The sequence below is a fragment of the Engraulis encrasicolus genome, chromosome 3 (assembly GCF_034702125.1).
Source record: "Engraulis encrasicolus isolate BLACKSEA-1 chromosome 3, IST_EnEncr_1.0, whole genome shotgun sequence".
Classification (NCBI taxonomy): Eukaryota; Metazoa; Chordata; class Actinopteri; order Clupeiformes; family Engraulidae; genus Engraulis; species Engraulis encrasicolus.
This window is the reverse complement of record NC_085859.1, coordinates 36731675-36746674: the sequence shown is the minus strand read 5'-3', so window position 1 is coordinate 36746674 and position 15000 is coordinate 36731675. Positions and strand designations below refer to the sequence as shown.

General features: G+C 45.3%; 1 protein-coding gene across 1 annotated transcript in view; it reads left to right on the top strand.

Annotated features, from left to right (window-relative positions):
- The window catches only part of LOC134444614 (solute carrier family 53 member 1-like), a 26694-nt gene that overhangs the window by 3442 nt on the left and 8252 nt on the right, over positions 1 to 15000 (top strand). The window contains exons 3-5 of the mRNA XM_063193872.1: positions 8031 to 8114; positions 10717 to 11000; positions 12484 to 12645. Of these exons, the coding sequence (XP_063049942.1) occupies positions 8031 to 8114; positions 10717 to 11000; positions 12484 to 12645 (530 nt within the window). The remainder of the gene's footprint in view (positions 1 to 8030; positions 8115 to 10716; positions 11001 to 12483; positions 12646 to 15000) is intronic.

Here is a 15000-nt window from a genome sequence, read left to right as displayed (position 1 = left end):
AATTAGTTGGACCAAGTAGAAGAGTGTTCGTTTTTGACTCTCTACATAGTGTTTCTCAACGGGGGCTCTAAAGCCCCCTGGGTGCGTCAGAGTGTCTTTTGGAACGTTGGCAAAGGAGTTTGCTGAAATGGGGTGGGGTATTAGTCCATTTTATTTTTTAATACCAGGGGAGTGTTGGCAGGCTTATGATGAGGTCAAGGGAGTGTTGAGAGGTTTATGTTGAGGTCAAGGTGGCCTTTGTTCAGAAAAGACAGAGAACTTGAAGGTGCACAGTAGGCCTAAATATTGCAGCGTTAATTAATGGGACTAGAACTATAAGTGTTGATTTTGACTCTCTTAACACATTCTATATTCAACATGGCATCTCATTTTCCCCACTCACACCACACTCACACTTCACTTCGTTATATTTGAGTTCCCACCTTCAGTCTGATTCAAAGGCAAGTTGGGAAGGATTTTAGCCCTTCCTCTTGCTCTCAAAAGTATTGGGACACACCACACTTCAAAGTTCCTTTTTTGTTGGACTTTTAGACTTCATTATGGACAGGGCAGTATGAGAGGTGGACAGGAAGTGAATGGGGAGAGAGACGGGGAAGGGTCGGCAAAGGACCCAGGCCGGGAATCGAGCCCCGGTCAGCCGCATGGCAGGCGAGTGCCCTACTGGATGGCCACGGTAGGGCCCTGCAATTAATAGTTCACTCCACACCTTAAAGTTCACACCACACTTTACAGTTCAGAGTGCAAAAAAAGAATCGAATTTGTGGTAAAAAGACAGGGTTTTAGACTCAAATGCTCCCCACATATACCTACATGCCCATAGGGACCCTGGTTCGACACTGTCATGGATCACGTCTCAAACTTGCCTCATCTCTCTCAATCCCGCTCTTTTCTCTCTGTCATACTGATTGTCATCAACAAAGACATCCCCCCCACTCTTCATAATTGCCTGACTTATGCCATCTGGCTGCGTTTCGCCAAACTACACACAACCATCGGAGGCTTGTAAAAGTCAGAATCATTCCTGGACGAATGAGCCAATAAGGATAGCCATTTGGTGGCCTTCATACTGATTGTCATCAACAAAGACATCCCCCCCCCCCCCCCCCCCCCCCCAATGAGCCAATAAGGATAGCCATTTGGGATTTTCCATATGCGATATGGGACTCAGCTGCTACACGGGCCAAGTTCAATGTGAACTAGATTGCATTCTCACAGAAAATGCTGGAAGCGGGCTTGCCTTTTGGGGCAGAGATGAGCAGTTTTATTTTTGATGTCTCTATACCTAAATTTAAAAAAAAACTACTATTGAGAAAACAAAGCTAAAAGAAATGTTGGAAGAATCCATCCAAGTTATGGGTCAAACAATTCAGCCATCTTGGATTCAGCCATTTTGAAAGTGTTTTGGGGATATACTAAATGACATACATGCTATTTTAAGTTGGCTAAGGAACACTGCATATGATATCATTTTGAAAATCAACATGGGTCCGAGTGGGATTCGAACTTACAACCTCCATATCTCTAATCCAGCACCTTTGTCATTGACACTAAATGGCATGCATGCTATTTTAAGTTGACTAAGGAACACTGCATATGATATAGTTTTGAAAATCAGCATGGGTCCGAGTGGGATTTGAACTCACAACCTCCATATCTCTAATTCAGCACCTTTGCCATTGATACTAATGACATACATGCTATTTTAAGTTGGCTAAGGAACAGTGCATATGATATAATTTTGAAAATCAACATGGGTCCGAGTGGGATTCGAACTCACAACCTCCATATCTCTAATCCAGCACCTTTGCCATTGATACTAAATGACTACATGCTATTTTAAGTTGGCAAAGGAAGACTGGATATGATATAATTTTGAAAATCAACAAGTGGAATTCAAAATTATAGCCTCCATATCTCTAACCGCAGAAATACACCAGCGGCGATCTGAGCGAGTCGAGCGACGGAAGTAATTGACTTTGTATTGAGTTGAGAGACAAAAGCGATTCTGGAGACTAGAGCGATTTGCGCGACGAGCGCGACAATTTGAAGTTGAAATCTTTTCAACTTTCTATGACGCGGTTCGGCGACAAGCCGCGACAGCCAATGACTGTATAGAGGTCAGTGACCACAGCCAATGGGAATGCTTGAATGCTTCGCCTTCTGCCTGTACGGACATACTCTAGTCTCCTCAGTCGCTCGTATCGCTTGCTGCTACACTCTGTCGCTTGAATCGCATCGCCGCTGGTGTATCTCTGCGGTAATCCAGCACCTTTACCATTGAGCAAAGCAGCTGGCTATCATGTAAAATCCAGCAAGACAATATCAAATTGCACTGAAGATCTGAACAATAGACTTCTAGAACGGTAGAGCAGCTGCTCGTTAAGAATAGAATGTTGAGAGAAAGTGACAGTTGAGATGGAACCCTGTATTGGCAGCACCTGTTCTGATTGACTGAGGGCAAAATCAAAAACAGTGTCTAGTTTTTAGATCGCTGTTGTTAAAAAACTATAAACAGTCCTTGATTGAAGTTTATAGGTTAAACGGTTCAGTCAAAAACAGACCTCTTGTTGCAGATGACCTGACCTCTTCAGAAAGGCACTTCAAGAATCAATAGGACACAGCCATTGGGGGGGTTTTACACACCTGCCATGTAAGGGATAACGGCCGACGAGGTGACCGGTTATACAAAATTAATGACGAGGTGGCGACTCCGAACTTTGGCGACGCTCGCAGGGCGGAGACAAAGTTGCCTCCGCCAAGCCATTAACCTCATATCTTCGTTTGGTAGCCTGCCGACGCTGTGATTGTTTAATTTTCATTTGGCCCTATACCACGGCGGGATGGAAGTTTAAAACAAAAACTTGCGAAGCATTTCTACATGCTGAATCGACACATGTCGCATCACGCGTCTATTTCCCCCTGCTGATCATCACAGGCTACCTGTCAACTTTGTGCGTAAAAGAGAGAGAGAGAGAAAGAGAGAGAGATTCCCCACGCTAGGGTCATTTTTAATAACTCTCCCCTTTCCCCTTTCACACGTGTTCCTTCCCCACAAGAGGAGAGTAGCCTAATTTTAAAAAGGGATGTTTTCGGATCAATAACAAAGGGAAGGCAGTTTAAAAACCATGGGAGTGGAGCAGATGACGAGGTGACTCGTTTCGATACAATTGATGGCGAGGCAGGTGCTTAGAATTTCGGTACAGGGTATTTTTGTCATCTATTGCTAGGCCTATCTGTAAATTTGTAACCTATGAATTATGCCAACTGCAGAATAATTTAGTGTGCACATAATCGGGCGTGCCTCTATCAGATGCATGTAGTAGAACTTTTAGGGCGACTGACAACCAAATGCAATAGAACTGACGACTGGCTCTTGGCTTGACAACCAAATGCGATAGAATTAACGACTGACTCTTGACTTGATAAACAAATGCGATAGAACTAACGACTGGCTTTTGGCCATAGCAACCTGCAGTTTAGAATTAGTAATGGCAGTTCGCCTAACTTAGTCGCACGTTTGACGCCTGACAGGTTATAGGGAATTAGTTGCAACCCCATCAGCCAATCAGAAAAGAGGATTCAGTTGCGTAGGCAGATAATTAAAAAGTAATGGGAGTTGGGACATGATATTTTATCAGTTTAGAGTCATCTCATAGAGCTTGCTAACAACACGACAACTAAACTTCTAGGTGAAAGTGTTGATGTTTTATGAACGAAAAAGCCTCCTACACTCTGATCTGTAGAGTGACGGAACACTCTCTCCTGAAGGTTCTACCATTGTTTTCTATGGGGACCCAAAAACGAAAAAACAACAAGAGACACGGACACGCTATAGCAGAACAAATGATCTCCAAGCCGAGCCGGTCGTTTTAGTGTTTGAACGGTGTCTCCAAAGCCATATAGAAACAGAGTCGGGCAATCTCCACTGTGTGCTAGGGCCCACTTTAGCATTAGCGAAATTAGCTGTTTAGCGTCTCAGAACTGCTCAGCGTTGCGAATGTTAGTTCCTAGAAGTGGGCATAGCACACAGCAAATGCAATGCAATGCAATGCAGGGAATATGACAAGACTTGCTGTTCGTAGTAATAACTTCAGATAAACATCACAGATGGTAAAACTGTTGTGATTATCATTACCGAGACAGTTGATAGTTTACATATTTGTGGTGATTACTAGAGATGCACCGGATCCTGATTTTTAGGATCCTGCCGGTCCGGATACCGGATCCACTGCTTAAGATCCTGCCGGATCCGGAACCGGATACCGGATCCTACGAAAGGGTTGAAACACATAGCCTACTCGCACATGTGGGCCCTTTTTATCACGTTGGCTCAAACTATTTTGACTGAAAAGCCTCGGCTACCGGATCCTGGATCCTGGAACCGGATCCGGATCCTGTGAAAAACCCTATTATCCTGCCGGATCCGGATCTCTATGGCTCTGGGTGTCTCTATCTCGAAAGGCCTTGGAGGAGATCCATTTTCTATTTTTACTGCCCTGCACAAGAAAAGCAACAAAGCAACAAAGCAACAAAGCAAGCATAAACTGTACTTAGGTTTACTATAAGCGGGACTTGCTCTGCATTTGTGTATCTGGTAGGGCTGTAAATCACAGCCTCCATGACAATACGATTCAATATGGTGATATCTTATTATTCGATGCAATGCGATTAGATTATTTTCGATACTTAAGAATGCCCCACGACGCGATACAATACGATTCGATTCGACTTTTTTCCAATTACATTTCCACTACTATTATGTTATGGAACTAGTGCATTGGGCAGGGGCTAGCGATTCGATTATTTTCGATACTTAGGAATGCCCCATGATACAATGCGATGCAATTCGATTCAATCGGCAGATTATATCGCGATGTATCGATACATTTCAATTACTATTTACACCCCTAGTATGGTCCTTCTCCTTTAAGTGTTCAATTTTCAATTGACACCGCACAGTATAGCCTACTGTATGATGACTGATGGCTAATGCCAACTGTAATGTGATCATGTGCTGAGCGTTTGGGAGTATTGTGTTCTGCAGACATGTTAGCTTTGAACAGTTTGCAGGGCTAGAGAGATCTCATAATAAACTTCACATAGAGGTGGGTGGGGTTGAATGGCTCATGAAAGGAAAACTTTCCTGCTACATAAATATGCTCATGTCTCACTGTCTCTCTGTCTCTCTCTCTCTCTGTCTTTCTCTCTCTCTCGCTCTTTCTGTTTGTCTTACTCCCACACGCCACCATTCACACACACACGGATGCCCATGCACGAATGCAAACACACACACACACACACACACACACACGCACACACGCGCACACGCGCACACGCGCACACACACACACACACACACACACACACACACACACACACACACACACACACGCACACACACACACACACACACACACACACACACACATTAGGCTTGCAGTTATCACAGCATGGGTTTATGATGAAAGTGCAGCACAGACAGAGATTGATTCCCCCAGCATCAGAGAGAGGGGGTCTATCTCTCTCTCTCTCTCTCTCTCTCTCTCTCTCTCTCTCTCTCTCTCTCTCTCTCTCTCTCTCTCTCTCTCTCTCTCTCTCTCTCTCTCTCATAGTCTATATGTGCATGCAGGCATGTGTGTGTGTGTGTATGTGTGTGAGTATGTGTGTGTGTGTGTGTGTGTGTGTCTGTGTCTGTGTGTGCACGCGTGCGCTTGTGAGTCAGTGCCTGTGTGTGTGTGTGTGTGTGTGTGTGTGTGTGTGTGTGTGTGTGTGTGTGTGTGTGTGTGTGTGTGTGTGTGTGTGTGTGTGTGTGTGTGTGTGTGTGTGTGTGTGTGTGTGTGTGTGTGTGTGTGTGTGTGTGCGCGTGCATGCGCATGCCGCACACATGCATCAGTGAGGGGAGGGGGGGGGTTCTGTGGTTGCTAGATGCAAAGATTTCATTGTGTCTCAGTGTCTCCCCCTTCTTCTCTCCTCCGCGCCCACACACCACAGCACGCTGCTCCGCTCCCCTCCCCTCCTCTCCCTTCAGTTTCACCTCACCTCACCTCACCTCACCTCTTCTCATCGTCTCGTCTTCTCTTCTCTTCTCTTCTCTCACACTCTCCCTTCTCCCTTTTTACCGCTTTCTCCTCTCCTCTGCTCTCATCCCCTTCCTGCTGCTCATTTCTCTGTCCCCCTTTTTCCTACAGTGCCCTTTCTCCACACTGTTGCTTTCTTCCTTCTTTCTCACCTCACCTCAGTTCACCTCACCTCACCTCAGTTCACCTCACCTCACCTCATCTTGCCCCTCCTAACCTCACCCTTCTCCTCCTACTCCTTTCCTACTCAGCCTTTGCCTGATTATCGTAGACTCTCAAATCTCTTTTCGAGACTTGGTCTGACCATTTGCATAACGGTTAACGTTTCCCAAATGGCATGGCTTACCCACCTCCCTTGATTTGCTACTGGCGGAGGGCAGAAAAGGTTGTGCCGAAGCTTAAACCACGTCCCCGCTCAAAAAAAGGGGCCGTTGGAGCTGCTCAAAGTTGATTGCTTCCAGATGAAGTGGGTGGAGTTCAGAAACGATATGTATATTGCTCCTGGCCTGACTAGAAGCAGTGCCGAAGGTGTTGCATCACTACGAGGGCATGGCCTAGCTAACCCAGCCTCTCCTTTTTTCTCAGCCCTCCCTGTCATTCTTCTACCTCCTCCTCTTTTTTCTACTGCACATCTCCTCCATGCTGTTTCTTTTTTTCTCTCTCTTCCTCATCTCACCTATCCTCACCTCAGATCTCCTCACCTCATCCCACCTCTTTCCCCTGTCTTCCTTTCCTATTCACTGTCTCTTACTCCTCACACTACTCACCCTCTGTCTGCATCTCCACCATACTCCTTCCCTCGCCTCGCCTCACCCCACCTTATTCTTCTCTTCCTCTCCTATTCACCGCGTCACCCTCTCCCTCTCCTCCATCCTATCCTTACTCTTCAGTGCATCTTTCTTCCCTCTGTTCTTCCTGTCTTCTCCCACTCCTTCTCTCTTCAGCTCACTCTCCCCACCTCTTCTTCTGTCGTCTCACAGCCTTACTTCCACACCTCCTTTCATCACCCCCTTCCTCTTTTTTCAACCCTCTCCATCACTCTTCTCATGATCTGCTTCTCTCTATACAGTGTGCCTTCTCCATATTCTTGCTGTCTTCTCTTCGCTATCCTTCTGTTATCCTCCTCTTCCTCTCCTATCCATAATCTCTTCTTCTCCCTCAAGCTCCCTTGTCTTTTTACCCCTTTATGCCAGCTGTCCTTATAGTGGACATTTCCTCCACACACTCTTCCTTACTTCTCCTTCTCCTCACTTCACCTTGCCTGAACTCCTCCTCATCTCATCTCATGACCGCATCTTTATCATCATCCACCTCTCCTCTTCACCCCCTATTCACCATCTCTAACTCACTCCTTGTCTTTGTGCATCTCCTCTCCTATTGCATATTTCCTCCTCTCCTCTCCTCTCCTCTCCTCTCCTCTCCTCTCCTCTCCTCTCCTCTCCTCTCCTCTCCTCTCCTCTCCTCTCCCATACACCTTTCCTCCCTCCCTTCTCCTTCTCTCCCTTTCATCTGTAGTCACGTTTCTCATCCAATCTATGCTACAATTATCCCTCTGTTCCTCTCTCTCTCTCTCTCTCTCTCTCCTCCAGCCTGTTGCCTTTGTTCTGTATTTTTCTCCTCACCTTGAGTGACCCCATCCTTCTCTCTCCCCCCCCTCTCTCTTCCCATCCTTCTTATCATTCTACTATCATCTACTTTCCCTTCACTGCATGTTTTCTCTTCCGCCCCCCCCCTTCTTTTTCTGTTTAGCTTCTTCGTATCACCCCCTCCCTGACTCTCTCCCCATTTTCCTTCATCGTCCTGTATCTTCTCCTCCTCATTTCTCATCCTCTCAGCTCCAGCTTCTCTTCTTTACTTTTCAGTTTTCACGTCCTGTTTTTTTTTTTTTTGCATCTTTCCTTTCGTCTCCTCTGATCTTGATTCCTTCCTCTTGTCTTCCCCTCTTTCATGTAGATCAGACGTACCTCAAGGCTGCTCATCAGGAGTTCTTCAGATGCTGTGAGAATGAGCTCACGAAAGTCACCTGTTTCTACTCAGGTAAACTACCAGCCTGATTATCATCGACTTTCAAATCCCTTCGAGACTTGGTCTGACCAAGAGCATAACAATGAACATTTCCCAAACGGTATGGTTGACCCGCCTCCCTTTACTTTGCTAATGGTTGTTTACTCCCTGACAAAGTGGGAGGATTTCCTGTTTTTTCGGGAGCTCAGAATAGGGTTTGTATTGTTCTTGGCCTGACTAGAGGCAACGCTCAAGGTGTGGCGTCACTAGAGCACGGCCTGGGCCTCGTTTCCCGATAACGATGATTCTTAGCCTTACGTGCGTTGTTAACCAGTGATCCTACGAATGTTCTTAGATTTCCTACGACTGTTTCCCAAAGACACTCGTACATGAACGCGCGTGCACAGCCTCTAAGATCATTCGTAGCGTCGCTCTTAAGGATCGCTGTCCACATATGTGGTGCTGAAGTGTCCTCGGCGTGAACTGCGCCGTCATGCTGCTAAACCATTTACAAAATGTAAGGCGTGTGTCAGTATCAAAAGTTGTTTTCTATAAGGGTGGGACTACATTTGTAGCAGTTTGCAACTATCGACAGGAGTTGGCAAATGAAATAAAATGCACACACACAATGAAATCATGCAAAACTCCCAACTGACGGTAATAATGAGCTACGCCGTTAAGACCCAGATAAAGCACGTGCACTTGGCTACTGGATTTCCTAGTTGGATTTCCAAATTGGGATGCGCAAAGTTACAACCTGTCGGGACAACTGACAACTGTCGGAGCACGTCAGCATGCTGTTATGAAAAACAATGTCCATCAAAATTGACACATCCCCTCGCTGCCTTTTTGTTATTGCTTAGCCTACTAGAGTCGGAATAGGGAGAGGAGCTTGGCACATGTGGTGAGCGGTGCGCAAAGTACCGCGCGCTCAAGACTTTCACAACTGTGAGGACATTTTTGCACGGCAGTCTGCTGTTATTAAAACAAAAAATCTACACGAATCCCCATCGCTGCCTTTTTAATTTTTGTCATAGCTTACCCTTCGCCTACACCTATCATGTATTTTCGGCGTCGCCTTCCCTTTCTTAGGCTACTTGAAAATGAAAGAGGGTGCAACAACTCGCTGACCATTTTTCTTCAAAAAATATAAAATAAATACAGTTTCGGAAGTGGCCTTCCGACATCAACACTCTTGTCTCTGGTTGCCGAAGCCCCTTATTCATTTTGCCTTGTTCTTGTTCATGAAGCACCCACACAAATTATGATCACAGTTTAATTATGCCCAGGTTTATCAAACACAGTCGAACTACTTTACTACCTGTAAAATATTTCCAAACACATTACTTTTATTTTATAGGCCTACACATCCACAATTAATGTTACCTTCTTATTTGCGTTGCAGTGTCAACTGTGCTGCCATGATATTTAGGCTACACTCCCGTCTTAAAACATCAACTTGAAGCGCAAGTTTCCTCTTTTCCTATGGGTGTCTCCACTGTGCCATGCCTCTCGCGTCTTAAAACAGCAATCTTATGCGCAGGTTTCTTCTTTTCCCTTCATATCCTGTGGGTGTCTCCACTGTGCCATGCCGCTACGATCAATCTTAGCGCGTTAAGACTACTCTAGACCACTCGTGGATTGCTCTTAGAGTTACGTGTCAACCTGCAATGGTTCTTTGCTAAGTTGGCTTTGGGAAACGCTCCGTGAGCTCTACGATGGTGTTACGTGTAGCACGTAGCGTTAAGTAGTACTTAAGGCCCTTTCGGAAATGAGGCCCAGGCTAGTAAACTACACCACAAGGAAGGCTACCAAAGAGAGTAAATTAGAGAAAGAAGATTCAAAGTCCGCCCTGCCCACCCAATGCAAGGGAGTGTGCTCAAGTTTGGTCTCCTAAGGGGGCGCTGTCCCCTCCTTCTTCTTCGCTTTTTGTGATGTTTTGGTGCTGGCTTGCACAAGATGTGCGCTACTGCCATACAGCACTAAGGGCACTCCATTTATTCTCAACCGTAAGACTCTAAAGGCAGAGATATTATAGACAGAGAAAAGGCATTTCAGTTCTTTTCTGGTATCCACTTTCTATCGGGTGAACGCCCCTTTAGGAGACCTTCGGTTAGGAGACCTTTGGAGTCCTGAGGTTGAGAATAAATGGAGTCTGGGTCTTAAGTATCTTTCTCTAATCTACTCTCTTTAAGGCTGCCTTACTTTGAGATTACGGGATCAGCTATGGAACTGGACCATGCAATAGGGCATTGGGTCAAACATGACTGTGCGTAGCCTATGTGAGTGTATTGGCCATGTTTGTATTGATGTATTGATTTATATGTGCAGTGTGTAAAATGTTTGTAATTCAATGAGTGTGAAAGGTGAGGTGTATTTTTGTGTCTTTGTGCTTGTGTGTGTGTGTGTGTGTGTGTGTGTGTGTGTGTGTGTGTGTGTGCACGTGTGTCCGTGCGCACGTGTGTATGTGTGTGTGTGTGTGTGTGTGTGTGTGTGTGTGTGTGTGTGTGTGTGTGTGTGTGTGTGTGTGTGTGTGTGCGCACGTGTGTCCGTACGCACGTGTGTGTGTGTGTGTGTGTGTGTGTGTGCGTGCGCATGCACTTCTCTACGATAACGTTCCTTCTGTGTTGCTCAGCCAAGCTGCTGGAGGCCAAGAGGAGGATGGCTGAGTTTGGCTCCTGCTCCCCCGTGGGTACCGCTCCTCTGGAGACCATGATGATGATGACCATGATGATGAGTCAGGAAGAGACAGAGGCGCAGCAGGCCCAGACGACGCACGGCGGGCGATGCTCCGGTCGGCATGGCGACCACAACATGTCTGACCTGCTGAGGGTGTGCAGGGGTAACCCCGACTTCCAACAGCTCAGACTGGCCACCAGTGAACTCCACCTCAGCCTGCTCTACTTACAGAGCTACCAGGTCAGAGACACAAGTAGGCTATATAAGGGATAATGGCCGGCGAGGTGACAGGTTACAAGAAGTTAATGGCCAGGCGGCAGCTCAGAACTCTGGCGACTGGAATATTAAATAATCACAACGTTGAACGAAGACTCTAAACATGTCTAACCTTTAGTCGCATGCTTGATGCGACGCGTCTATCTTGCTCACAAGATTCTGACTATTCAGGCAGTAACGGTTTTTAAAAAAGTACCCTACCGTTACGGCAGACAAGCGGGATAATGGCCTTCAAGGTCAACCGGTTCCACAAAGTTAATGGCTTGCTGCACACGTCGTCAGAGTTTTGAGTCGCCGCCTCGCCATTAACTCCGTGGAATCAGTCATTCGTTATCCCTTACATATCCGATTGAAATGTAACAGATTTACAAAAGTATTTGCATTTAAACAGGACAACCACCAGTGAATGGCCTTCCGCTTACGTGTACCTACCTTGGCTATATCAGGGCGTGTCTTTTTATTTGAAAAGTTTGGCACTGATGATGGTCTGAGGGACCCGAAAACGTTTTGCGCTTCACTGGGTAGCACTTTCTTTATTTTCCCTATGCATTGAATTTCTTTGTGCATCGGCATCAGTGGTGCACGAGTTCCTCCTTGCTGCTTCATTCGTTTATTAGTTGGGAAACATTCATGAAAAGATCAAATTTGGCAATTGGCGACCTAGTTTCAATAAGCAGCATAGTTGCAGTACCCATTCTGACCACATTCTACACAGTGCACCTTTACAGTGTAAAGTGGAATTTGCAACCAAAACATTAGGCTAAGGATGTTCTGCCATTATCCCTGCATTGCCATGCATTGCCATGCATTATCCTCATATGCCTACTATTGCACTGTGTGACTCGCTCCTCACACCCCTCACCTATAGCTAACCTTTCTTTTCTCACATATGCCTTTGAGGAATCGGCCACCAATAAACCACTGGAATCGGTGGTTAGGAGCACAGAGGCATTTGAAAGACAGACACCCCTTAATCCAGCTAATGAGAAATTCATGTCAATGGGATCTCTGCCAGATCGAGCTTCATCAAAGAACTCGATGCAGCAGCCAGGGCAGGCTAATTAGCCTGTCTAGCCCAAAGTTAGATCAAATTATCTGTTTTGCCCTCTTCTCTTCTCTTCTGCTCCGTTCTGTTCTGTTCTGTTCTGTTCTGTTCTGTTCTGTTCTGTTCTGTTCTGTTTTGTTCTCTTCTCTTCTCTTCTCTTCTCTTCTCTTCTCTTCTCTTCTCTTCTCTTCTCTTCTCTTCTCTTCTCTTCTCTTCTCTTCTCTTCCCTTATCTTCTCTCTGCATTTCATTAAATACAGTATGTTCTCTCTGTAAGCTCTCATATACCCTCATTTGTTTGTGAGTTATACAGGGTTGTTTGGAGTATTACTTCACATCATGTTGAAAATGTAATTCCAATGCAAAATGTAACATGTTGTGTTACATGTTTTGGCTGTTTCAGCAACTGAACTACAACGCCTTCAGTAAAATCATGAAGAAGTACGACACCAAGTTTGAGTCGGAGAGGGGACAGTGGTGGAAGACTGAAGTCCTGGACACCTCACTGCTCTGCACAGACTGCCACTGGCCACACCAGCTGATGGAGAAGCTAGAGGTGGGGCTGGTGCACAACACTTAACTCCATCTCCAACTAACATTTGTCATTGTGACACAGCACAGAAAACTTCACTGCACACAATGAAATTGCATTTATGCCTCACCCATGCAAGGGGGCAGCCCCCAATGGCCCCCCAAGGGAGCAGTGCGGCACCATGTTCAGGGTTATGGAGGAGGACAGATGAGAGTACTGGTTAATTACTTCCCCCACCAACCTGGCGAGTCAAGATTCGAACCGGCAACCTTTGGAGTACAAGTCTGATGCCTTAACCGCTAACCCATGACTGCCTATGACTTACAGTATTTCTCAATTGGTTTTGTACATTTCTCGAATCTCTCTCGCAATTTGCAAAACATAATATTCATTCTCAAAACAGCTTTAACAAATGGCAAAACACCGTGGATAACCTGCAAAACCAAGTCTCTTGCTCAAAACCCTTATTTGTCTTTCAAAATCAAGTTTTTTGTGTCAATGAACGTATCAGCACCAGCAGAATGGTTAGTCATTGTGTCATAGTGTATGGACAAGCTAGTCAAATCAATTTCTCATGTTGTCAATTGAATAGTACACTCTTGAGGATATTTTCTGAAGCGAAATTTTGTTTAGATTGGATGGGAAATGTTGTAAATTTGGCTTTATATTACATTGATCAGATAAGATTGAGATAGTTTCATGCATTCAGTGACAAAGCTTTTTGAGTGATATGACAAAAGCAATTGATAATGTACGAAATCACTGAGAATTGTACACAGCCATGGCATGGTGGACGAGAACATTTGCTATATGCCGAAAACAATGAGAAACTGATTTGACCATGTGCACAGGTAACACCAGGAAGTCACAATTGAACAAAGAATTTTGAGAATCATTATTCTGTTGTGAGAAATGTACAAAACCAATTGAGAAAAACTGTAAAAGAGCAGTACACCCTTTTTTGATTGTCACATATTTGCAGTTTTTCCAGGTATTACATTTGAATGTGCGCATAATGTTCTTCTCAGTGTGTTCAGCGCTGAGATTTATGAATAGCCTATTAGAATTATTAGTGTAGCTTAGCATAATCACTGGATAGAACAATGGGTAGAACCATTAGCATCAAGGCACAAGTGATCACTTGGCAGTATTAAATAGCCGTTTTGCGTTTCGGAGAATTTTACACTCATTTTAAAGAGGTTCATAAGTACGTTTGATGATGACTTTCTCTGGTTCCATAGACTTCCATTTCTACGCTTAATATGACTATATGCCTGCTGTTAAACTAGGAAATGCAAATCCATAGAGAACAAATCCTATGTATTCTCATATTTTACCAGGGCTTAACTACATATGATCAATTTCCTGAAATGAGGTGGACTGTTCCTTTAACCTGGGCCTGCCCACCTGTGATGCAACACAACGTTTTGATTCTCATTTAGTTTGGCCATGCACACTATATAATATCTTATAAATTCAAATGAGAAAGGGAACCAATCAGTTTTGAGCATTTCCTTCCAACGGCTTGATGGGGCATGCATGTTCCAGTTAGCAGGTGAGTGCAGGAATGGGTGGTCTGTTCGATTGTGGCTTCAACCAGCAGCATACGGAGGCATTTTATGAATGCGAGCTCGACATGCCTTTTGCATCTCCCATGAGAAAATAATGTGACAATGCAAGGAGGCCCGACCAGGGCCGCTGAAAGCTTTGCCTGGACCCAGGACAAAGTCGTCTGAAAGGGCCCCCCACCCAATACATACAATGTAATGAGATCCCAATGCTGGGCCCCCTCTGTCCCTGGGCCCGGGACAAATTTTCCCTTTGTCCCCCTCTGTCAGCTTACCTGGGCCCAACCAAATGCTTGTAGAACTTTGATGGCTTCACAGCTTTGAGGGCTACACAACACTAACCTCAAAAGCAAAAGTGCAGCATGTGAATAACCATGGCCTGCCCATATTACTAAAAAAAAGCAGAGGAGTAATATTTTACAGGAGTGGTATTCTGGCCACAGACCGTGGGAGCAATCGATAGCATTCATTCACCTATTAATGAGTCATTAAACCTTGTAAATGTTAAAAAATAATGGTTCTTTAATAACGTGACACTTGACCTTGCAGCCATCCATCCATTATCTAGACATACCAGAGTGACACGCCTTCACACAGACGTTCCTTGCATTCAAAGACTGGTTGACATGGCAAACATTCTTGCTACTGTATACAGGGGCGGAGCTAAAGGGGGGTTGAGCAGGGCTCTTGCCCCTGGGCCCAGGGCCCTCCCGTTTTGGTGGTGGGGGCCCTATCAGGACCTTTGCAGGCCTTATGGGGGGCCCTATCAGTGTCCTGCCCAGGGGCCCTGTGTACCATTGTTCCGCCACTGAGTGTAAAT